The sequence below is a fragment of the Lepus europaeus genome, chromosome 8, assembly GCF_033115175.1.
Source record: "Lepus europaeus isolate LE1 chromosome 8, mLepTim1.pri, whole genome shotgun sequence".
Lineage (NCBI taxonomy): Eukaryota > Metazoa > Chordata > Mammalia > Lagomorpha > Leporidae > Lepus > Lepus europaeus.
Genome location: NC_084834.1, coordinates 98,926,091 through 98,952,828, shown reverse-complemented (window position 1 = coordinate 98,952,828; position 26,738 = coordinate 98,926,091). Strand labels below are relative to the sequence as shown.

At 38.5% G+C, this 26,738-nt stretch overlaps 1 protein-coding gene across 2 annotated transcripts in view; it reads left to right on the top strand.

Moving 5' to 3' along the window:
- Positions 1–26,738, top strand: part of BMP2K (BMP2 inducible kinase) — a 157,009-nt gene that overhangs the window by 111,408 nt on the left and 18,863 nt on the right. Inside the window, exons 11-15 of one of the 2 annotated variants that reach the window (XM_062198613.1) lie at positions 561–778; positions 1,711–1,812; positions 2,392–2,576; positions 8,242–8,399; positions 16,170–16,280. In XM_062198613.1, coding sequence (XP_062054597.1) covers positions 561–778; positions 1,711–1,812; positions 2,392–2,576; positions 8,242–8,399; positions 16,170–16,280 — 774 coding nt within the window. The remainder of the gene's footprint in view (positions 1–560; positions 779–1,710; positions 1,813–2,391; positions 2,577–8,241; positions 8,400–16,169; positions 16,281–26,738) is intronic. The other variant, XM_062198614.1, reaches the window with a different exon arrangement.

Sequence of the window (26,738 nt, the reverse complement as noted above, 5' to 3'; positions counted from 1 at the left end):
TGTTTTATTGAGCATCTGTTACATAGAAGGTTCTTTGGGTCTAAAGGATAAGGCATCCCCTCAAGGACTCGGGTCCCATTTCTGCAATAGCTTTGCCATTAAAATGTGTAAGATGGAATGAAATGTAATATATAAAATAGAAGCATTAGATGAGGGACAAAGGAAGAGAGATTGAGCTAAACTTTAAAGGATAATAACATTTCAGTAGGTGGGAAATGGCAGTCTAACTTGAGAAAATCATATTAGCAAAGATACCTACTCATAATATGATCTAGTTGAACACAGAGCATGACATGACTGGTTGTTCTTGAAGAAAGCATGAAACATGCAGTTTTTCTAAGATTCTGATTTGTTCAGAATTATAGATGACATAATTAAGTTCCCTGAGTATTTAGAATTACAGTAAATAACGCCTTTAGACTTACATGCTGATGGAAGTTTTTCTGTTATAAGGGTGTGTACACCTTAGTTAAATTATTATTGAAATGAATTGTTTGAAGTGTAGCCATTTTGTTGAGCTTTTTGATGTGTTAATAGACATTTTTGGAAACCCATTTTAGGAGTACTGAGACCTGGAAATGGCCCTGAGGTTTTACTGGGCCAGGCCCTGCCTCAGCAGCCGCCACAGCAGCCGCCACAGCAGCCGCCACAGCAGCACAGAGTCCTTCAGCAACTACAGCAGGGAGACTGGAGGTTACAGCAGCTGCATCTACAGCCACGCGCGTCGCACCAGCAGCCACAGCACCATCAGTTACTTCAGGATGCTTATATACAGCAGGTAATGTTTTTGTTTGTTGTTCTTTAAGGACATTGATACATCACTTGAATGTCATTAAATCCTCCTCCACACACCGTGATTCTGGGTACCTTGATCTACGTTCCAGTAAGTATTTTCCCCAGTTTGCTAATTAATATGGACGATGTATTAACTTTTTGTTTGGTGAGATACCTAAAGAGTACTCTTTAAATAAAATAGGTTGCATCATGGCCTGTTAAACAAATAGACCCTGCAGTTGATGACAAATATTATCTGTTTTAGGTTGCATTTTGAGTTCACAGACTAATGATAATATTGTTAGAAAGGTAGTATTAGGCTTCTCTGAAGTGATATTATCTTAGACTTTTGTTTATGGTTTTTACTAAAATTTTTTCTTTTATAAGAGCAAAGAGAAGCATTTAGAATTTTGAGGGACATAGGAAAAAGATGAACTGAAGTTCTGTTCTGTTACCTCAGCAGAACTATTTGTGATTTCCTTTAAAATGTTTTAAATTGACCTGTGGTAACCTCTAGTTTTGATTGATAGACTCATAGAGCAGGTAGTAAGTGGTGCCATGGGATGGCTGAGGACTCTATTGAGGAAGAGCTGGAGAGAAGTGGGGATTTACGATGCTGGGTTCTGGCCAGAAGTCACTTTAGGGATCATCATTAGCTAGGAAAAGGAGCCATATATGTTTAGGGTTATCTTTCTTTCAGACATCCTTGAACTGTGCTGAACATAGCTTTCGAGAAATCTTTTTTTTTTTTTTATAATTTTGAAATCAGTTTTCATAAGCATATAAAGGAATAGTCACTTACAGGCTGTTTTATATTGATGAATGACTGCTGATTTCCAAATAATTGTTATGGTGAAATCAGTGCTTTAAAAAAGGACTCTGGCAGGATAAAGCCATGAGTAATATTGATTGGTTTGGTTTTTTCCCTGCTTCTAGTATCAGCATGCAATGCAGCAGCAGCAGCAGATACTTCAACAACAGTTTTTAATGCCTTCAGCCTCTCAGCCGCCGCCTTCTGCACCACAGTATCCTGCAATGGTAAGTGTGAGACGCTTCTCTGAGTGTGCGTTATGGTAGTGGAGCACACATCTCTGGTTTAGTCATTTATTTTAGCAAAGCCAGTGTTTTCCCAGGAGCCTTAAATTGTGCTGAACAGTGGTACCTGAATTTGGACATTGTAACTGCCTGATCACGTACCTGTGTAGTAGAAGGGAAATGATCTGTTGCCTGCAGTCTGTCATAGGTTTCCTCCATTCAGCAGATATTTTTTGAATAGACAAGTTAAAAGTTAAACCCAGCCAGAAAGTGCATTTGCTTCAGAGAATAGTTTTTAAAATAGCTACTGCTGTACCAGGACTCTGCTCTTTTCATTTCTTTGTTAAAATATGTAAAGGTGGTTTTCTGAATCTCATCAGGGGAGCATAGCTTCACCACTTCTTGAGTAGATTTATTTCTCCTCACTTTGGATTTCTGGCAATAGAGCTACTCTGTCAAATAATAAATGGTTTCTGATTTTGTCATCCACGGGGAAAGGAAGGGACGTGGCACTTGGATGTGACGCTGCTGGTGCCTCTGTGACTTGAGCACTGTTGCGTGTGATGTCGTTTCTTGTTTCAGGTGCAGCAGTATCAGCAGGCTTTCTTGCAGCAGCAGATGCTGGCTCAGCACCAGCAGTCTCAGCAACAGGCGTCCCCTGAGTATCTCACCTCCCCTCAAGAGTTCTCACCAGCCTTAGTTACCTACCCTTCCTCACATCCAGCTCAGCTTGCAACCACAATGGACTCCTCTTATAGTGCCAGTAGGCAAGTATTTTTCCTGTGAATGCAAAGGTGATGTTGTAGAAGTGGATGCAAATATTGAATGGAGTTATTAAGTGGCTCTTGAATTAATTTATTGCTCATTTTTCCATGGAACTGCCTCTTCCCTCCCCGTAGTTCTTTCCTGTCCTTTTGCATCGCCGTCTTTCCTCCCATTCCCGTCAGTTAGTTCTGCTAACTGCTGTTGTGGATAAGGCTTAGCTACATCCAGCTGCATGCATGGCTGAATCAATTATTGGCTTACATATTTGCATTCTTTGTAATTTAAGTAGAAACAAAAAGTTAACAAGCTACTTTAGTAGTTTAAAATAAACAATCTTTGTAGACAAGTTTACTTTGTATATGTTATTACTTTAAAATAATTTGCCTATTTACTCATAAAGTTTTTATAATTTGTCTTAAACAAGTACAAACTTTCATATATATAATTTTTTTTAAACATTTTTTTTTTTGTTAATTTGAAGGAGTTACAGAGAGAGGAAGAGAGACAGAGAGAGAAATTTTCCATCCTCAGGTTCAGTCCCCAAATGGCTACAGTGGCTGGGGCTGGGCCAGACCGAAGCCAGGAGCCAGGAGCTTCATCTGGGTCTCCCACATGGGTGCAGGGGCCCAAGCACGTGGGCCATCTTCTGCTGTCTTCCCAGGCACATTAGCAGGGAGCTGGATTGAAAGTAGTGCAACTGAGGCTTACACTGGCACCCATATGGGATACCGGCACTCCAGGTGGAAACCCAACTTGTTAGGCCACAGTGACAGCCCCAATATTATACATTTTAAACAAATTAGAGTCACTAAAATATAAACTATGAAGTGCAAGCAGTAATATCCAAGTTTTAAGAAATGACATATCTGAAAATAAGCCCCACAGTGATAAGAAACTGGTTTTCCTCATTAAAAATAGGATATTCTTTTTTTTTTTTTTGACAGGCAGAGTGGGTAGTAGGAGAGAGAGACTGAGAGAAAGGTCTTCCTTTTTGCCGTTGGTTCATCCTCCAATGGCCGCTGCGGATGGCGCATCTCGCTGATCCGAAGCCAGGAGCCAGGTGCTTCTCCTGGTCTCCCATGCGGGTGCAGGGCCCAAGGACTTGGGCCATCTTCCACTGCCTTCCCGGGCCATAGCAGAGAGCTGGCCTGGAAGAGGGGCAACCGGGATAGAATCCGGTGCCCCAACTGGGATTAGAACACGGTGTGCCGGCGCCGCAAGGCGGAGGAGTAGCCTGTTAAGCCACGGCGCCGGCCTAAAAATAGGATATTCTCAATATATAATATTTAATATAATTATTATTGTTATATTATTATATTATTATTATATATTTGTTATATCAGTGAGACTGTTGCACTAGTTAGAAATCTGCTTGTCAGGAGACAGGATTTTTGCACAGCCCTGTGAGTGAACCATTTTACAAAACAGATCTAACGAGGCAAGTATTGCCAACCCAGTCATACCAGACACAACCACGTGGCTAAGGCACTCCCCAAATTCCTGACCTAATGAAAGTGTGTAAGAAAGTAAGTGTTTTAAAAATTACTTATTTGAGAGGCAGAAACTCCCCACCCACTGGTTCACTTCTCAGATACCTGCACTGGCTGGGACTGGGCGGGGTTGAAACTGGGAGCCAGGAACTCAGTCCAGGTCTCCCACATGGGTGACCTGGACCCAGCTACTTGAGCCATCACCACTGCTTCCCAGCGTCTGCTCCAGCAGGAAGCTGGAGTCTGGCTCTGTAGCTGGGCATTGAACCCAGGCAGTCTGATATGCAATGCTGGTCACAACTGGTGCTCTGAGTGCCAGGCCAGACGCCTGCCCCTATTGGATAATTAATTATCATCAGTGAATTCAACAGGCAGTTATAAGAACTAAGGTCATTTATCCATATAGGACATTATTTTAACTGTTACTGAAATAAAATGCAGTATTATTCTTCAATTGTTTTATTAATGATAAGTAACACAGTAGAAGAGTAGAAATTTTAGTGGATCCTTGGGAAAGAAAAGGGCGTATTTATTTTAACCAATATAATGACCCTCTGTTTCTAAGAACGACATGGGTTCTTAACACCTACTCATCCCTATACACAGAGACAGACGTTTAACTTGTTTTCATCTTCAACTCATTTAGTTGTTAGCGCTAACATTTGCTTACAGAGAGCTCTTTTTAAATTGTTTGAGAAGATACTGTACTTAACATATGAGTATAATCTGATATCAAATTGGTATAGTAGTATTAATGAAGTAGTATTGAGGCACCAAATGTTGCTAGAGCAGAGTTTTCTGTAGGAAGTTCTGCATTGCTACCCTCCCATGGCCTAGTTTGTAAATATTTCTACCCTTCAAACCATCACCCCTTTCCTGCTTCATCCTCCCCATCCTGTAGTAACATAGCTTTACAGTAGCAGAATAAAACAAATATCCAGCCCTGGGAATGCAAGATGATTTATTGGTAATGCATTTTTTTTTAAATAGCAGTCATATAGAAATTAGGGAAAAATGAGGATCTGACATATCAGACTTGTGGTCTCGTGAACAGTATCACCAGAATTGAGAGTAGGGTAGGAAGTGCTATAGTAATTCACATGAGTAGGCATCTGCACCTTACATGCTTGTTTGCCTCAGATCTTTGGATACCCAACTTTTCTTTACGACAGATTAGAAGTCAAGATAGTGCATTTGCTATGGAACACTAACACGAATTTTGTCATAAAGGATTCCCTGTTCATCACTCCATTATTATCAGAAACACAACTTTGCTTCCAGAAGATGATAGTCTTTTAGAATATGAAGTGTACTTAAGTGTATATATGCTGTGCTAGAAGACAGTTTAATATCTTTTTTTTTTTTTTAAAGATTTATTTATTTGAAAGTCAGAGTTACACACACAGAGAGAGAGGTCTTCAATCAGATGGTTCATTCCCCAATTGGCTGCAATGGCTGGAGCTGTGCCGATCCGAAGCCAGGAGCCAGGAGCTTCTTCTTGGTCTCCCATGCGGGCGCAGGGGCCCAAGGCTTTGGGCCATCTTCTACTGCTTTCCCAGGCCATAGCAGAGAGCTGGATTAGAAGAGGAGCAGCCGGGACTAGAACCGGCGCCCATATGGGATGCTGGTGCTTCAGGCCAGGGCATTAATCCAGTGAGCCACAGCGCCAGTACCAGTTTAATATCTTTTGTACTCTCCCACTACATATATTAGGTTTTTTTTTTTTTTTGGACAGGCAGAGTTAGACAGTGAGAGAGACTGAGACAGAGAGAAAGGTTTTCCTTCCGTTGGTTCACCCCCCAAATGGCCGCTGTGGCTGGCGCACTTTGCCGATCTGAAGCCAGGAGCCAGGTGCTTCTTCCTGGTCTCCTATGCAGGTGCAGGGCCCAAGCACTTGGGCCATCTTCCACTGCCTTCCCAGGCCACAGCAGAAAGCTGGACCGGAAGAGGAGCAACCCGGACTACAACCGGGGTGCCGGTGCTGCAGGTGGAGGATTAGCCAAGTGAGCCGCGGTGCTGGCCCATATACTAGGTTCAAGTGGTGTTTTTGATGCTAGTTAGCGTCAAAAGTAAAAGAAAACACTCATTTAATGAATAAAACAGCTTCACTTATATATTAAACTAAACACTGAGTAGAATATCCCATTTTTAAGTGAGGGAAATTCTTCCATTTTTAACCAGAGGAATTAATTTTGGGTATGTCTTTTCTAGGATTTATTAAGATTACTGCTTGTAATTTTTAAGTTTATTTGTTTGAAAGGCTGAGCAACACAGTGGAAAAAAAAAAGAAAGTGATGGAGAGGGAGAAGGAAAGGAAGAGGGAGAGAGAGAAATTCATCTTCCATCTGTTTGTTCATGTCCTTCCTCCTCAGTGCCCATGATAGCTGGGGCTGCAGGCTGAAGCTAGGGGTCAGGAACTCCCTCCAAGTCTCCGACTGGGTGGCTGAGAGGGTCTCAAGCACTTGAGCCGTCAACTGCTGCCTCTGAGAGTGTGCATTAGCAGGAAGTTGAATCAGAAGCAGAATCGTCTGCACTGAAACTGGGCACTCTGATAATAGGATATAGACCTCCCAAGTGGCGACGTAACCTCTCTACCACAATGCCCTCTGAGAACTGGTTTTTCAGAGTTTATGTTTTAGTGATTCTAGTTCTTTGAAGTATATGTCATGTTTTCCTTTTGTTATTTATAATAGTGCTATTGATTTATTTAAGAAAGTGCTGTGGAGGTAGAGCAAAAATTGCAAGTAGAGTAGGAAACGATAAAGATGGGAATAGGTTTCACCCTTTGAAGGGAGGAGTGTCAGAGAATTGTGCACATATTTTCATCCCTGTTTAAACTGTAGCCAGTGGAATACAGTCTTCCAAGAAGAATCCCTAAATTCATTCCAGGCATGGGAGGATGGTGATTTCAATAGGGAATCAGTTATTTCTGCGTGAGGTTGTTGGCAGACAGGAGTGGGAATACCCGTCTCTTTGGACTTTTCCCCTTTCTGATTTGTGGTTTGAGGACTCTGAAAGTCTGTAAAGATAGTTTCACAACGAGAGATGGAATTGTGTCACGTGGAGGCTGGCTTACCCGTGGCAATTAATACATTCTTAAATGAGTGGTAAACAGAATTTTATTTCTTATGAGGGTATCTAAGTTCTGTTTACTCAGCAAGTCCATCTATGTTTAGGTAAATTGTTGTGTGGATTTTCTTCTGTTAGACTCTGGCCTTCAGTAAATATTTAAACATTCTATTCTTGGCTCAGGTATACTGAGGCTGCTTGGACTAAGGAATTCTATGGACATTTACTCCCTTCTAAGACCTATATGGTGGCAATGGCAGTGAACTGCTATTGAGAAAGTGAATTTAATGGGATGAATCAAGGCTTGCACAACTGAGATGCTCACTCCACTGTCATTGTTAGCAGCTCTGGAACTTGACAGCTTTGTTATATTGCTTCATTCCCAGGCTATATTTCTAGGCTGGACTGATGAGAGGTACCCAGGGACTCTGGGTAAAGAAATCTTTGGGCTCATCTTCCCTTAGAAGACAGGAGGGCCGTAAGACAACTTCCGTGGAGCCTGTGGTCTTGAACCTCAGACTATAGTTACTTTACATAATGGATTATTTATTATACAAAATAACCTCATTTAACTTCGGCTGATTCATAAGGCAGTGCCAGCAGTTTGTTGGTAACTATATCTCTGTCAGAAGGAAAATTACTGTGGTTTCTGCACATAGCCAGAATATTTGGTCATTGTACAGTACTAGTAGTGATTTTGGAGTGAGACTATTTGGTATGGTAACTGGTTTTCACTTTAAGACTTGTTTGCTGTGATAAAAACAGATAATTTATATTGAGTGCTTCTTTACTCCACATTGTTCTCTTGCTTTATATATGGAAAATAATTTAATCTCAGTGACCCTGCAAGGTAGATACTGTTACTTCTTATTTGCCCAGAGTATATAGCTAGTGTCCCTTTAGGATGAAAGAGCCAGTGTGCCCTCTGGAGGTGGTCCACAGGCCAAGTATTCTCTCTCTCCTTCATCTACCATGAAGGCTCCTCTGTCATGGCTACTATTATAAAATAATCTGGTTTTCTAAGCATTTATAAAATGTGAACTAAGGCACTGTAAAAATTTTTTTTCATTCTAATGTTTTCTTCTTTGTCCTTTCTCTATTATGGTAGGTCAGTTGCTGATAAAGAGGCAGTCACAAATTTTACAAATCAGAAGAACGTCAGTAACCCACTGGATATGTCAGGGTGGAATCCTTTTGGAGAGGATAATTTCTCCAAGTTAACGGAAGAAGAACTATTGGACAGAGAATTTGACCTTCTGAGATCAAGTAAGGGACACTTGAAGGCTTATTTTGCTTCACAGTAAAGTAACAAGTCTATAATTACTCGGCAAGGCCAAAGACTGTTTTGAGGTGATGTATAGAAAATTCTTTTTGTGCATTTGAGGGCAGAATTCAGGCCATCTTCTTTCAGAAACGCTATCAGACGATGTTGTGTGCATTAGAAATCAATTGCTTGGTAGTAGCTATTTAATCCAAAATTGCTTATAGTATGCTGATATCCTAATACTTAAATATTGCCTATCTATGACTGTGAAATTCAGAACATCTCCAAAACATGGAAAATTAATATTCAAATAAAAAGGGAGATACTAATAGCTTTCCTTATTAATAATTTGGAGCTGTGTTTTCTCGCACACTCAATAGAAAATATTGTGGGTCTGAGATGCCCTTTGATGCCTGAAAGAAATCATGGGCTACTACATTATGTTAATGTTCTGTGATGCCCTTTAATGGGTGGTGACATGAAAGGGCTGCTTTGTTTCCTGATATGGCAAAAGTTAAATAAATTCTTTCCAACTTTAAATCAGATATCTCAATGTTTTTACTCAAAATCTTTGCCTTTTCTTAAACTGCCGAATAGATACATGTCTGCCCTCAGCGTACATATTTTTACAAGTGTTCCTTTATGTAGGTTATAAAATAGGAGCAAAAAGCTCCTTTCTGGAGTACGCTGATAATTTTCAGGTTTCTGAGGGTTTGTGTGTATGTATATGTGTGTAGGTGGGCATACATACTAGTGTCTTACTCCTTCTGTGTATGAAAAAGTCTTAGTAGTCCCCAGTTTATAGTTCCCAGCTGCTGTTTTATTTAGGTTACTGGTCTTAGGAGAAGAGCACTTAATAGGTGAAATGCATTGTTCCAAATTGGTACCTATTTTGTGTAAAATTTATGAATGCTCTGAATGAATGTAAGAATAGTTGTTTGGGATTTAAATTTGTGTTTACTTAATGGTTATATAATTATGAAAAAATTAAATTTGGTGATTAAATACAGGTATAAAAATGAGTTCTGAGCTTTAATAAAAGTTTGTTAACTTTAGGAAAGCCAATTTTACATCTTATTAAAAGTATTTTTCTTGAACCACAACTTTTTTGTTTGGCATTTTTTCCAGATTTTATATTGAGTAGTCCTAAAAGCAAGATTTTAAAAAAGAAAATAAAATATCTCTCAATATCTCTCTTTTTATTTTTGGAGAGATGATAGGGGGAGGTAGCAAATTACAATTCATAGGATTATTTTAACAGCAGATGGTATTTATTGTAATGAGTTCTGACCACGGTTTAGTCAGTACTTCTCATTCCTTATGTAAAAAAGTTTTTTTTTTTTTTTTTTAAATCAGTTTTTGGAATGAGTAAAGGATTCTCATTGATTGTTACCTGATAACAATCTAGTCTGAGCTCTCTAGCATTTGTAACAGTACCTAGGTTTTATTTACGTGGGATAGGCAAATATGAAAAAGAAATATGTCTATTTCTAACTTCATAAAATTGAGTTTAGCATGTACCACTTATTTTCCTTCTAATTTCAAGGTCAGTTCCCAGGTGTAATTTGTATACATATTTGTGCACACCTATGTGTGCCAAAAGAGAACTCAGACTTCACTGTAATATTAATTACAGAGTGATACTAGGTTCCAGATGAGAGTGCAGGAGGAACTTTAGCTGAAGGTCAGACTTGGAGCAGCTTCAGGTTTGGAAAACCACCTGATGATCTCGGAGTTACTGAATCACCATTACAGGGCTGATGCACACAGTACCAGAAACAGTGGCATTTAACTGGGTTTTATCTCAGGAAAGTCACTGCTGTTGGTCCACATCCAGATTTTTAAACTGGGGAGAATGATGCCTGCCTAACAAGATTGTCAGGAGGAAGAAATGAAATATACCTGGATCACCTTTAAAGAGCCTGAACACAAGTAAATTCTGTTTTCCCTGTCTTAACTGTCCTTATAAATCTGTAGGCTCTGAATCAAGAGGTTGTAGCCTTTAGCTAAATTATTATTAAATAATTATGTCTACATTATTGTAAAAACAATATAATTATTCCTATATTATCAAGTTTCTCAGCTAATTTAGAAATCAAGTGTTTTGGGGCAAGCATGTCAACAGCAGAAGTGACAAATGCTAGCAAGGAGGGTGATGGAAGATTGTCTGTCTTTAATAACTGAGAGCCCTTACAATGGAGTTCAGAAAAGGTGAAATGTCTTTAATAAGATTTATAAAGAAATCGGTAGTGTATAGAATATTCCCCTAGAGTTGTATTTAACAGTGGCATCAAGTCAACTTTACCATTTCTTTCACTCACAAGCCAGAAGGTATTTACTATTAGAACTATTTGATAGGATGGGCAAGAGACCTCTTCTAGAACCTCAGAAGACTGAACAGAAGACTCAGTAGCAGTGCAGACTGACAGCTGATCATTACTGGTTAGTTCTCCTGCCCCTGACTTTTTCCTAAACAAACAAATGCATTTGAAATGCTTAGTAAAATTTTTGCACTTTTCCCCCCTTGGAACGGGTATTTATTAATATGTTACCAAAACCCTTTCTAAATAATTAAGTAGTTTTATGAAATACTTTTCCATGAGAAACTGAACACCTTTATATGATCCTTAAAAATATGGGCATTTCCTTGTGATTATGTAATGGTTGTGGAGCATCACAGAATAAAACATTGCCATTTGAGGTTTACTTTTAAAATGACACATGGTTATTTTATTTTATAAATTAAATTATTTGAAAGGCAGGAAGAGAGAAAGAGAGGTACAGTTCACTCCCTTCACTCCCTTAAACTTCCACAAAAACCTGGGAATGGACCAGGCTGAAGCTGGGAGCTGGGGATTCAGTCCAGGTCTCCCATAGGGGTGGCCAGGACCCAATCACTGAGCCATTACCTGCTATCTCCCAGGGTGCATATTAGAAGGAAGCTGGAATTGGGACTGGAGCTAGAACTCAAACCTAGGCACTCTGATTTGGGATGCTGGCATCTCAGTTGCATCTTTCTTTTTTTCCTCTTAAAGATTTATTTTATGTATTTGAAAGGCAGAGTGACAAAAAGAGAGGGAGAGACAAAAGAGAGAAACAGATCATTTATCTGCCAGTTCACTCTTCAGATAGCCACAGTGACCCAGGCTGGGCCGTGATGAAGCCAGGAGTCAGGAGCCTGGAACTCCATTTGGGTCTGGTTTGCAGAGGGGCCGTCTTTCACTGCTTCCCAGGCTTCATTAGTAGGCAGCAGGATCAGAAGCGTAGCAGCTTGGATTCAAACTGGTGCTCTGATTTGGGATGCTGGCATTGCAGGTGGCGTTTTAACTGGCTGTGCCACAACACCAGCCCCTCAAGTTGCGTGTTAACTGATAAAACAAATGTCTGCTCTGTAAAAATGAGAGACAAAATGTACGCTGTCTAGGAAATATTTTACTTGTTTTTTTACCCTAGAAGCTAATTTAAAAATTATAGTAGTATTTTGAACTTTATTTTTCTAGTGATCTTCAAGAAAAAATATATTTCATATACTAGGTAAAGGGTATATTTAGTATATTTATATTAAATAAATAAATAATTCTTTTACTTTCAGGGAATTGAACATTATTTGTGGTTCATAATTTTTTTTACTAGTTCATATTTAAGAGTAACACATTTAAATAAGACTAAGCATTAATATTAAAACTTGTCTTGATGTTTTTTTTTAAACTTGAAGCTTGTATTTTTCATTGTCTTTTGTATCAGTACATCCAGATTAGCATGTAAACTTTGTAATTATAACATTTAATATATTTGGGATATAGAGATTTGATATGGGGAAAATTTTTAACTTGCATTTGTTCAAACAGTTGTATAGTTCAAAATGTTAATTAAAATGATTAATGCAATATTCTTTTCTTGTTGATGGTCAATTTATTGTGTTTCTGTTTAGAATTGCATCAGAATAGCTGAAAGGAAGGATAACCAGGATAGACAGGTTGCTTTGCAAATATGACTCTGGAGCCATAGAAATAGGTACACACATCTGAATGTATACATTCTTGTAACATTAACTCACTTTTTAAAAATACTTCAGACTTATTGTTGTTCCTTCCGTACAGAATGAAAGAGCTTTTCACTTACATTAGAAGTTTCAGAAGTCTCAGATGAAGACTGCACTGCTAAATCTTCCTTATCAACCTGTAAGCCATTATGTAAACAGAACAGTGAACTCTTTAGATGGGCCATATAAGGCCCATGAAATCATTTGATCTGGCTCTGTGAAGGAAATCCCAGGCCAGACTAATTTTTAAGTTGATAATTTTGTATGGCTTGTTGATGATGTTATAAATATTCAGATAGTCTTTGGTAGAAAAAAGGTTCCTACCCCTGCTTTTAGAGTACTTTTAGTTTGTTTTAATGGTATGAAATATACTTTGACCCTGGGACTTTTAAAATCTGAATTTTTGCCATCCGTATCAATTATAATTCTCGAGAATGTCTTTATTCACCAACACAGTCCTTTTGAGAAGTCAGGATGAGGTAAGTTGGATATTGGACAAATCAGTTCCAAGCTTTGTTCTAAGCAAAACCATCTGAAAATGGTTCTTAAGCACATTCTAGGTGTAACTTCATATTGGAGAAGTAGCTTTCATAACACATTCTTTAATTCTTATTTATAGATCATTGATAATTTAAAAAAATATAGCTATATTTAATTTGTTTTGTCTACTGGAGTCTGGGTTATTATGAAACCCCTATAAATCTAAATGATTTAAGAAATATATTCCATTGAAAAGTTGGCTCTATGTTTTGTGGAATTATGAGAGCATAATTAATTTTATTAATATATTCTGACTGTGTTTTACAATAATTAGGGAAGTGAACTCTCTACATAGAATAGTCTCTCCTATATTTTTCTTATGGGGACTTTGTTTTAAAACTTTGTTCACCTCTATATGATAATGTTTGTATTCATGTCATAACTAAACAGGGCTGTTTGTACTTTTCCCTGAGTTTACCATGGATTGATGGAAATGAAATGTCAGGGTGTGAGGATTCAAAGGACCATAGTGGTAACTTTTCGGTTTCATAATCTGAGAACCCTTGGTACACAGTGGTTTATAAACTTAGAGAATACGTCAAATTGCAGATTCCCAAATTTCTACTTAGGTAATTTGATTCATTAGGTTTGTGGTGGGACCCAGGTGGCTAATTTTACATAGGAATCCTGACAATTAACAATGCAGATGGTTTAGGAAGGAAGTAAATTCAGACCTAAGTAAGTACCTACATTTGAGGCTACTTCACAAAGTGGAGAAATGTTATTAAAAGATAGTGTATGTGAACATCTTGAAGACCCCTACTACTCTTTGTCTTGATTTTCAAGAGTCAGAGCTGTTGGATATTGATGTGCTATAATTATCCCTCTGTGTTAGTCTTTCTCATTGTTATTCCCTCTGTCCCTTTTCTTTGTCCTCATTGTCTCATTCACCGGAATCTGGGAGATGGAGAAGGATGGGGGAGTCTAGGAAGACTGTGATAACAAGGCATAATTCCTGTCTTTCTAGTTACTGTGTAAGTGCATTGAGAACCCGACAAACTGGATGACCACAGATAATCTCTATGACTCAGTGAACCTTAGACAAGCTCTCCTTAAAGTTTGATTTTAGCTTCCCACCACAGTAATGATAACTAGGGATCCTTGGTTATACAAATTATCTGCCAATCTTTTTCAGAGTTGTACTATGAGACAGGCTTCTCTTTACTTCTCTTTAATAGGTTTTTTAACAATGACATATGAAAAAAATCTCATGGTACCGTGAACATTTGCTACGGATTTCCTGAATTAATAGTTAGCATTTTTGAATATCACCTAAGATAAACTTTTTATTGTTAGCCATTGCAGTATTGGGTTTGAAAAGTAGCTCTTAAATTAGCGGGTCTCTTTGTTCATAAATTTGTTCTTAGATGTGTTTGTTACCTCTTATCTTCACTTCAACAAAATATTTCCTAGTGTTTCAATGATATTGTAAGTAAAAATTTAGATGTTAAGTTTCATGTTGCTGCATAAAGTTTGTTTTAGCTATAAAAGCTGTCATACAGGCTTTAAAAATGAATTTAATTAAATACATTCAGATATTGTAGACTGTAGGGCCTTACTTTTTCAAGTGTGCTTCTTGGCCTAGCAGGATCACGATCTTGTGAGAGCTCATTGAGCAGCAGAATCTCAGGACACGTCCTACAATTATCTAATCAGAATCTGTGTGTTAAATTTGAGAAGCATTGTCATAGGAGATGCTGCTCTAAGGTGGGGCTTTTGCTTCACTTTGAAGTTGTGGTGTTTTTAGAGAATTCCAATTCGATCTGGTATCTGCCTCCCTACCCTTCAGTCCCTTCTTAGAGCTCAGTGAACCAGTATAATTTACCCATTGAATATAGGTGAGCTGAACATGAATTGGATTTTTTTGAATAGCTATGGCTCAAAGGTCTAGTCTTGGGAATACCTAAAATACCTGGAGAGGAGGCAGAGTGAACCCTGAGTAATATAATTTTGATTGCTAAGAATCAGAAGATAGGGAGACCATTCTACAAAAATCAGGGGGTTCTAACCAATATAAGTGTATTGTGTAGAGAGTTTGATAGGGAAGAGATTATCATTACTAGGATGTTAGGATGCATCAACTCTTCCTCTAACATATCAGGCCTGCTCCTGTCTTAGTCTTTGTTCCAGCTCTTCCTCTTCCTGAGTGTTCTTCCCCAGGTTTCCACTCCCTGACTTCCTTCAAGTCTTTACTCACCTAGTAACTGTTAGAATCATTCTGTTACTACAACTTGTTCCCACTGCCTTAATTCCTTTTACTCTGCACGACATTTTTCTCTGTAGCTTTATTAGTTATTAACATACTGTGTAAATTTCTTATGCTCATTGTTTATGGTCTGTTTTTCCACTCTATCATATAAACTGCTTGAATTCAAGTGTCTTTGTTTTGTTGTTACTTGCCAGTTGCCTAGAATAGTAGTACCTGGTACATAGTCAATGTTCAAGACTTTGTTTTTATGTGTTTGTGTATGTGAATGGTTTGATAATAGAAAATAATATGAGAAATGAAGAATAAAGTGAAATATAATGGATTACTTTGTATTGCTGTTGAAAAACAGGTAGGGTTTACCTGTTTCATGCGTTGAGGACCATTTGCAATATTTTTTCAATATATAATTTTGGAAACAGTCTGCCAAATATCTGCTTGTTTAGTAAGCTGCATTTAATTTCAGTGCACTGTGTTACAGGTTGAAGACTACCAGTATTTAAATTTACTAGACTAAGTTCTTATATCAGTTGTATTTACAGAAACCTTGTAGCACTGATTATCTTGTTAAACTTGCCTTTGTAGTAACAAATGTGTGTTAAACCCATGACTTGTCTCAAATATGAGGGCTCTTAAAAATGTTCATGGAAAATAGAATGAAAAGATAAGTTTATTTTAGTATAAAAATTTTGAAACTGTATATATGAAGAGGTCCTTAAAAGGTTTATGGAAAATGCATATTATGACAAAACTCTGCATGGATTTCAAGATTTTTTACAGCAAAAAAAAAAAAAATTTGCCTTTTAATTCCATTTTCCACAAACTTTTTAAGTTACCCTTGTGCTCATGCTATTAGAAATCTGAATCTAGTATTTTTCAAAAAGGCTGTTGCTTTGTTTAATTTCCACTTTTATATCCCCTTTTGATTTTAAGATCATTTTTATTTTGTTTTATTTTTTGTTTTGTTTCATCTTATTTTTGCAGACAGGCTCGAGGAGAGAGCATCCTCAGATAAGAATGTAGACCCACTGTCTGCTCCACATAACCATCCTCCAGAAGATCCTTTTGGTTCTGTTCCTTTCATTTCTCATTCAGGCAAGTTACATATGTAACACCATCATGACCATTGCAAAAAACACTCACAGGAACCACTTCAAGCCTTATTAATGTAAAGCATGAGTAAGATGCATTGTCAGTTACGGAACATGGATGAGACAGTTGTTTGAACCTGTAGCCACCCTATTCCTCACAGTGTGGTGCTTTCCCTTGGGCTACTCAGTTGTACCTTTGCCAACATAGAAAATGCTGATTTACCATAATAGAAGCCTAACTGCTTCTTTTCACCTTGGATACTATTGAAAAAAAATGCATAAAAATATCTCTCCTTTTTTATATTTAAAATACATTTAAAGATACTTTTTATACTTAGCTTTTGCTTAACAACCAGAAATTTCCCCAATTTATACGTATTCTCTTGTAGTTGCATTTAATAGGTATTAATGACTGTACTTGTTGCAATCATTTTGTTTTTAGGTACCTATTTCTTCTTATATCCCTGTTTTTGATTTGAACCCAAAAAATTTAAATAATGGTGTTCACTGTTTAAAACTATGTTTAGTAATAGTTTCAAAGTAATTATTTAGTTACCACTTGGGAGATAATATAAGATGGAATAGGGTCCCACATTGGCATAAATGAATTTTTGGGTATATGTGGTTATAGTGGAAAAAATGAGTTTTAATTTTGGCAAAGGGAAATAAATTGGAAGAAACCATGCTTGGTTCAAAGCTAGTCTTACTTTAATATATTCAAGGTAATTGTCAGCTGTGTTCTTTGGTTCTGTTTCTTTTGTTTCTCACATGGGCCAGTTATATATGTAACATCATCACTCCCATTTAAAAAAATGCATGCAACCAGTCAACAAAAGAAGAACTTAAAAATGTGAAATCAGGGAGCCGGTGCCATGGCTCACTTGGCTAATCCTCCGCCTGTAGTGCTAGCATCCCATATGGGCGCCGGGTTCTAGTCCTGGCTGCTCCTCTTCCAGTGTCCAGCTCTCTGCTGTGGCCCGGGAAGACAGTGGAGGATGGCCCAAGTGCTTGGGACCCTGTACCCACGTGGGAGACCAGGGGGAAGCACTTGGCTCTTGGCTTCCGATCGGCGCAGCGCACCGGCCGTAGCGGCCATTTGTGGGGTGAACCAACAGAAAGGAAGGCCTTTCTCTCTGTCTTGCTCTTTCACTGTCTAACTCTACCTGTCAAATAAGTACAAAAACAAACAAACAAAAAATGTCAAATTAGTATGGGACCTGGGTGTTGAGGATTTCTGGTGAATATACTGAGACAGTGCTGTTGGAAAAAGAAAAATTCTATCCCATGAAAATATACTCCGCCTAGCATTGTGAGATTGAAAACACATCTGGGGATGCTAAGACCAACGAAAGACAAGAAACTGCTTTGGAGTATATGTGTGTGTGCCCAGTAAAGAATGGAAAATACACGTGATAAGCCGTCTCACTTGAGTCTGAGAGATGACACTTATTCAACAGAACTTAAGTAACCATATGGAGAATGCTGGTTTGGGAAAAAGATGATTTGTGTGGCAGGATGTTACAAGAATGCAGGAAATTTGAAGTCTGAGAAATGTTGATATGTACTTCAGAAGTACCTCTGTACTGAGTCTGGTGTTCCCACACTGCTTTTATTAGCAGTTGTTCTCTTGAGTTTTAATAGAAGATATTTCTGTTAAAATTCTTAATGTTGAAATGTAGCAGATTAGTTTTTGCTTTGCTTTTCTTCAGTTTATCATACTTTTACAAAGTGATTTTTATATTGAAACCTTAGTTTTATTAAAATAGCATATATAATTTAATGTCAGAGTTCACCCCAAAGGGAAAAAAAAAAAAAAAAAAAGAAACCTTACCAGCCTGCTCCTTCTGGTCGCATTTCTCTGCTGAAGGTTCTTAATGGGTAATTGTTTTGTTTCTAGCATTTTAATATATTATGCTTATTCTACTATTTCTTAGCCCCTCACCTTCATTTTTATATAATATCCATGGATGTATTATGGGCAGTGGGGGTAGAGATTAATTGTCCTGTTAGGCCCTCTCTCGCACACTCAGCCTTGGGCACGTGTGTGTCTTGTCTGTCCATGTCCATTCCCCTCATCTTTCCAGCACAGTGGTTTTTTTTTTTTTTAATTTTTTTAGATTTATTTATTTATTTGAAATAGTTATACAGAGAGAGGAGAGGCAGAGAGAGAGAGAGAGAGAGAGAGGTCTTCAATCAGATGGTTCACTCCCGCAACAGTTGGAGCTGCGCTGATCCGAAGCTATGAGCCAGGAGCTTCTTCCAGGTCTCCCATGCGGGTGCAGGGGCCTAAGGACTTGGGCCATCTTCTACTGCTTTCCCAGGCCATAGCAGAGAGCTGGTTTGGAAGAGGAGCAACCGGGACTAGATCCCGGCGCCCACATGGGATGCCAGTGCTTCAGTCCAGGGCTTTAACCCGCTGTGCCATGCACCGGCCCCGTACAGTACAGTGTTGACATAGCTTTCCTTTGAATCGGTGTTCAGTGTGTACATTTTCTGAACATGTAAATATTTGTTAGCACTGAGATCTAGTAAACCATGATCACATTTACTTTCTCCTGAAGTTGCTTACTATGTGTATAATTACTTTGATTTTTGTTTGCTTAATTTTCTATATACTCTTCTACTTACCCATCTCTGTTTAGAAGCATAAATTTCTCCCAGTTTAAGATGACTGCCATTGTCGTTTGTACTTCGTTGTAGCTCTCTTGGAGCTCTGCAGCCTAAATTGGTTGTATCCTGGGCCTCCTGCATTTGTATAGTCTTGATATTTTCTTTGAATTCCTCAGTCTTCCTGAAAATTCTTGGTGGGTATCTTCTCTTTATTGGTTTGTTTTAGAGTAGCTCCTCAAGTTGTTTCTTTACAAAGTATATGTGGAAGGAAAGGTTTAAAGTTTTCTCCCTGAAATATCTTTTTTTTTTCTCGAAACTGACTATTAATTGATAATTTGGGTCAGTAATTATAGTTTAGATTGAATTTTCCCTGTGAATTTTAAAGTCATTGCTCCATTGTATTTTGGCTTCTAGTATTGTTGTTGAGAAATCTGATGTCATTCTCATTCCTGGTATGTGACCTCTGATGGCTTTTTCCTTCTCCTCATAGACATTTTCACATTTTTTAAAAAAGATTTATTTATTTGAAAAGCAGAGTTAGAGGGGGAGAGAGAGAGAGAGAGAGAGAGAGAGAGAGATCGATCTTCCATCTGCTGGTTCACTCCCCAAAGGGCCGCGACGACTAGGGCTGGGTGAGGCTGGTGTCAGGAGCCAGGAGCTTCATCTGGCTCTCCCACGTGGGTGCAGTGAGCCCTCATCCACTGCTTTCCCCGGCACATTAGCAGGGAGCTGTATTGGAAGTGGAGCAGCCAGGTGCCCATATGGGATGCTGGCATTTCATGTAGCAACTTAACCCATTACACCTCAGTGCCAATTTTCTGCATCTTTATTACCTTCTCTGAATACTCAAGATAGTAAGCCTTTTTTATTCATTGTGCTAGGAACCTAGTGGTCTTTTCAGTCTGTGAAGTTACATTTTTTTGCTTTATACCTTTTCATAACCTTTGTTCTCTTAGGATTTTCTTTTTTTAAATAAATATTGTTATTAGGATATTGTGCCTCCTGGATTGATTTTAAATTTAAATTCTTTTCCCCTGTTTTCTATAAAAACTTTGTCCTTTATATTAGCATCTTAAAAATTTCTTAATTTTATGTAACAAACATTACTTTTATTTGCAGAGAGAAGTTTATGCTTGTTTTTCAGATGAGATATGTTTTCATTTCTTTGTTTTGCACATTTTGTTGTGTCTTCCACTTTAATTTCTGCAAATGATTGTTAGTCTTTAGCAGCCCAGAGAAGAAAGCACTTAGTTTAAATTCAGCCCTGTAGGATGTGAAGTAGTTTACTTATTGCACCCAGCGTCCCCCATGCCTGAGAAGTCTTTAACTTGGTGCAATCACTGAGTGCAGTCTTTGGTGGGCAAGTGGGAGAAGAGGAGACCATGGGAATACCAAACCAGTCTTGAATTTCTTGGATATATCCAACTTGACCATGATATATTAAAAAATATTGCAGGTTTCGGTTTTTAAACGTTTTTGTATTTTTTTTTTTAATTCATGAAGAATTTTGGTCTTTGACTTTTTCTGTAATGTTTTTGGTCAAGTTTTTGCTTCAGAGTTAATGCTAGTCTCATGAAATGGGAAGTATAACCCATGTTTTTTTAGGGATTATTGTATGATTTATTATATTTTTTATCTTAAACATTTAGTAGAGTTTGTGAAGCAAACCAGGTTTAGAGTTTTATTTGTGATATAGTTTTTGATAACATCTAATTTATTCAAAGCTACAGGGCTGCTTAGAGGTTTAGATTCTTCCAGGGTTAACTTTGAAATTTATATTTTTCAAGAAATTTGCCCATCTCATCTACCATACTTTTTTTTTAACTTTTATTTAGTAAATATAATTTCCAAAGTGCAGTTTATAGATTACAATGGCTTCCCCCCCATAACTTCCCTCCTACCCACACCCCTCTCATCTCCCGCTCCCTCTCCCCTTCCATTCACATCAAGATTCATTTTCAATTATCTTTATATACAGAAGATTGATTTAGTATATATTAAGTAAAGATTTTATCAGTTTGCACCCACACAGGACATTAAATGTAAAATACTGTTTGAGTACTAGTTATAGCATTAAATCACAATGTACAACACATTAAGGACAGAGATCCCACATGAGGAGTAAGTACACAGTGACTCGTGTTGTTGACTTAACAATTTAACACTCTTGTTTATGGTGTCAGAAAACTCCCGAGGCTCTTGTCATGAGTTTCCAAGGCTATGGAAGCCTTTTGGGTTCGCCGACTTCGATCTTATTCAGACAAGGTCATAGTCAAAGTGGAAGTTCTCTGCTCCCTTCAGAGAAAGGTACCTCCTTCTTTGATGGCCCCGTTCTTTCCACTGGGATCTCACTCACAGAGATCTTTCATTTGGGTCTTTTTTTTTTTTTTTTTTTTGCCAGAGTGTCTTGGCTTTCGCCTGAAGTACTCTCATGGGCTCTTCAGCCAGATCCAAGTGCCTTAAGGGCTGATTCTGAGGCCAGAGTGCTGTTTAGGACATCTGCCATTCTATGAGTCTGCTGTGTATCCCGCTTCCCGTTTTGGATTGTTCTCTCCCTTTTTGATTCTATTAGTTAGTATTAGCAGACACTAGTCTTTTTTGTGTGATCCCTCCTCTGTTTTCCCAGGCACACCAGCAGGGAGTTGTATTGGAAGTATTTGTATTGGAAATGGAGAAGCTCCCTGGACATGAACCAGCTGCCCATATGGGATGCTGGCATGATATAGGCAGCAGCTACACCATAGTGCCAGCCCCAACTTTTGACTTTATTTGCTCATTTAATTCTTTAGTATGTACTATAATTAAAATTTTCTTTAACATGATTTGGGAATAATTTATTTGCTGTTCTTAATCAGGCTTAAAAACTCAATTTTGCACTGATCTTTTAAAAGGACAGGTGTTGAAATGACAGACTTCTTTTCAAGCACTGTTTTAGCTGCATCTCACACATTTGATCTAATGTGTTTGTCATTTAATTAAAAATATTTCTAACTTTTTATAAGTTCAAAAACATTTTAATTAGTGTTTAGTATGAAGTTTTGAAAATAGAAGATGTTGCAGAGTCCCTTAAAGTAAATTGCACTTAGAAATGTAAAAGAACTGATAACTTTAAAAAATAAAATAAAATAAAAATTGAAAGTAAAACTTGGTTGGGAAAAAAATAATATATTTCTGTATTTGTATTTATTAACGGATGATGGGATGTAGATGGGATTCAGTCCAAATCTGTTTTTTAAATGATATACAACACCACACTGGAAAATTTTATGGAGGAAAGGGATATTATTTTTTTGCCAAATATATGCTAAGTTTCAAAGGAGTACAGTTTTAAACTAGTTTAAAATTTAAATTATTATTAATTTCATAATAGACTTTTAATCCTGTCCCCCTTACCCTTAGGAATGTATAGCCTGTTTTGTAGTCAAGATTAAATGATTTTGGTATCACAACAAGGGATATAATATTGAGCTTGTAGAGCCAAGTATAAAAGTATCAGATCTGGCCGACGCTGCGGCTCAATAGGCTAATCCTCCGCCTGCGGCGCCGGCACACTGGGTTCTAGTCCCAGTTGGGGTGCTGGATTCTGTCCCGGTTGCCCCTCTTTCAGGCCAGCTCTCTGCTGTGGCCCGGAAGTGCAGTGGAGGATGGCCCAAGTGCTTGGGCCCTGCACCCGCAAGGGAGACCAGGAGAAGCACCTGGCTCCTGGCTTTGGATCAGCGTGGTGCGCCGGCCACAGCGCGGCGGCCATTGTAGGGTGAACCAACGGCAAAGGAAGACCTTTCTCTCTGTCTCTCTCTCTCTCTTTCTCACTGTCCACTCTGCCTTTCAAAAAAAAAAAAAAAAACAAAAAAAAGTATCAGATCTGTAGTTTTTTATGTAAATGCTTATGTTCTTTTTTTTTTTTTTTTTTAAAGAATTATTTATTTGAGAGGCAGAGTTAGAGAGAGAGGGAGAGACATTCCATCTACTGGCCCACTCTCCAAATGGCCACAGTGGCTGGAGCTGTGCTGATCCAAAGTCAGCAGCCAAAAGCTTCCTCTGGGTCTCCCATGTGGGTGTAGGGGCCCAAGCACTTGGACCATCTTCCCATCCTTTCCCAGGCCTTTAGCAGAGAGCTGGATTGAAAATAGATCAGCTGGGACTTGAACTGGCATCCATTTGGGATGCAGGCTTAACCTACTGTGCTACAGTGCTGGCCCTGTAAATGCCTGTATTCTGATTAGATACTCAAAGATATGCATTGAAAAAAATAGAGATTAGAAAGAACATTTAATGGGACTTAAATTTTGAAAAAAAGATCTATCTATGAATATATTCTTGAAGCCAAGATTATCTGCATTCAATATAAGCTTCTTTCCTTACTAGCTGTGTCACCTAGGCAAATGACCTACCTTCTGTATGTTAGTTTTCTTACCTAGCTATAAAATGGGAATAACAGCGGTGTATATATCGCATGACTGATATGCCTTCCAGTGATTAATAAAAAAACTTGGTGAAGCCTGACAACTGTCTGAGAAATAGTTTTTCAAAAAAAAACCTTTTTCATGGCATCTGTGTACATCTGCTAAATGCAGTACAGTAAAATCTCAATTATCTTAAAACTGTTAATTTTGATATGTTAACTTGATTTTCACAAGTGATTTATCTTACCATTCTTGAGGGAATTTCCAGGAGTTTTCAAATCTTTAATATTTGTTTATGTCGTATGCCATCACATTATATTGCCGCTGGTACTTTTGCAGATTTACCAGACGGAATTGACAATATTTTAAGTAATTCTTTATTGACTAACCTTGTACATAAACATTCAACACACAGTATTATTTCTAGAGGAGAAATTGTTCAGCCTAAAGTATGTACATTTACAAAATTGATTTATTGCTAGATTGGCCTGCAGTATGAATGTTAACCATTTATGCTCTCACTGGCAGTGTTTAAAAATGCTCATTTATTTGGAATGCTTCATTTTAGAGTTTTGATAGTTCATTATGTTTAAATGTATTGTTTGGGGAAAATGTACAATTGAGCTGATAAGTCCAGTGTGGTACTGTTTTATGTAGTAAATTAGCATGCTAATATTGCTTTTGGGTCATAAATTGGCAATTTTTTTGGAAAGCAGTGTTTTTTCCTTGTTTTATTCTCTCTTCTTTTAGAAATATTTTATTTATTTATTTGAGGTAGAGTTAAAGACAGTGAGAGGAAGAGACAGAGAGAAAGGTTTTCAGTCTGCTGGTTCACTTCCCAAACGGCTACGGCTGTCAGAGCCGGGCTGATCTGAAGCCAGGAGCCAGGAGCTTCCTCTGGGTTTCCTCGTGGGTTCAGGGGCCCAAGCACTTGGGTCAACTTCCACTGCTTTCCCAAGCCATAGCAGAGAGCTGGATCAGAAGAGGAGCAGCTGGGTCTTGAACCGGTGCCCATATGGGATGCCAGTGCTGCAGGTGGAACATTAACCTACTGTGCCACAGCATTGGCCCTGGAAAGCAGTTTGAGTAAAATGTTTATATTTTTAGATTTTTTGGGGGGCTTATTTCTGGCAACTTACTTAAGGAAATAATGTAAAACTTGAGGGAAAAATGCAACTACAAAAATATTCAGTCTTTGAGTTGTAGAAGCAGAAAATTTAAAATATCCTAAATGTCCAGTATTAGGCAAATGATTAAATTGTGACCTATTTAGATTAAAGTAACTGTTTAAAAATAATAGTATTAAAGTATAGCAGTATGGAAAAATGCCTGTGCCATGATTGACTTAAACAATTTTAATGAAAGGATATAATGGAAAGGTAACTGTTATAAAACTTTGAATAATATTGGATAAAACACTCATATTGTCCTCATTATACTAGCACAGCTACTTGAATTTTGATCTATTGGCTTCATTTCCCTAAGTTTTGTACTTGTTAGGCATGGTATTTGTAGAATTTTTAGATCCTGTCTCTTCCCACTTGGTACTATGTTTACATAGCAGTTTTTTCATTGCTAAGTGTCCAGCTGGGTATAGATAATTCTGTTTTTATTTGCATTTGCATGGGAGCCTCCTATTTCTCCCACCTGCTAATCCCAGCCTTGGTTAAAAAGAGAATTGCTTCAGAAGTTATTTAATTTTTATTTGTGTTAGGACTAGAGTTCGTTTAGGTAGAAATAGCCATGATAACCATGCACAGTTAACTGCAGATGCTACAATAGGTTGGCATTCAGTGGTCCCACAAAGGGGGAGAGTTGCTTTGTTCTGGCTAAGTTAGGATTGGGAAATAAGGAAAACTTCATGGAAAAGTTCTGCGTTGAGGAAAGATAGGGTACCGGGTTCAGAGCAGAGAGAGCAGTTGTGAGCAAAAAAAGGCCTGAGACAGGTCAGTGTGTTTGGGGGCAGTTCAAGCATTTGAGTTTGGTAGTATTAGTTGAAGGGAAAAATTAAACTGGAGATGCAGGGAGGGGCATGAGGTGGAGACAGTGGAAGCAATGGGTAGATACAGCAGGACTGTATACAGGGGAAAGGAGTATGATCAGATGCATTGTGGAAAGCTTACACCGCAAAGACTGGAATGTAAAGTGGGTAACTGAAATTGGAGCTAGGAATTTAGAACAGTACTCAAAGTATGGTCTGCAGCAAAATGAGTACAGAAATTGAGAGCAAGTGAGAAATTAACTTTGCGAGTGTTAAATTGCTTGGACAGCATGGAATGGGAACACCAAAATAAGTAGACTTGTCCCTTTACCTCACATAGTTGAGAAATGGTGATCAGACTATTGGGAAACATTCCACACTTGAAGTGACGGCCTGAAAGAGGCTATACAGACAGATCTATAGGATTCTGTGACCATATAGGAATGAGCAGGGACACTGAGGGAAAGAGAGGAACATAAAATGATTACCAGACTTTTCGTTTAATGAAATTGGTGGTGGTAGGACAAGAAGGAAAATTTATTTTCATACCCACTGAGCTTGAGTTGTCTGCTGGGGCTCACCGGAATCTCAGTAGTAGGTATTTAGATACAGAGAACTGGCATTCAAGGCACAGATAAATCTTGGCTAGAGACAAGAGAATTCAATTTTTTAAAAATGATTTTATTTATTTATTTGAGAGGTAGAGTCACAGACAGTGAGGGAAAGAAAGAGAGAGAGAGAGAGAGAGAGAGAGAGAGACAGAGATCTTCCATCCCTTGGTTCACTCCCTGACTGGCTGCAATGCAGGAGTTGGGCCATTCCAAAGCCAGGAGCTTCTTCCAGGTCTCCCATGTGGTTACAGGGTCCCCAGTGGTTGGGCCATCTTCCACTGCTTTCCCAGGCCATAGCAGAGAGCTGGATCAGAAGTGGAGCAGCCAGGTCTCAAACTGGCATGCATAAGGGATGCCAGCACTGCAGGCGGTGGCTTTGGCCACTACGCCACAGTGCCAACCCCTAGGCCCTACCTTTTAAAAGTCACACCACCTTAAAAAAAAAAAAATAATAAAAGGCTGGTGCTGCGGCTCATCCTCTGCCTGTGGGACCGGCACCCCAGGTTCTAGTCCCGGTTGGGCGCCGGATTCTGTCCCAGTTGCTCCTCTTCAGTCCAGCTCTCTGCTGTGGCCCAGGAAGACAGTGGAGCATGGCCCAGGTGCTTGGGCCCTGTACCCACATGGGAGACCAGGAGAAGCACCTGGCTCCTGGCTTCGGATTGGCGCAGTGCGCCGGCCGCAGCGGCCATTGGAGGGGTGAACCAGTAGAAGGAAGACCTTTCTCTCTGTCTTTCTCTCTCACTGTCTAACTCTGCCTGTCAAAAAAAAAAAAAAAAAAAAAGTCACACTACCTTGTAACATTGCACACTGGGGACCAAGCTTTTAGAGGGACAAACTTCATCCAAACAATACCAAGA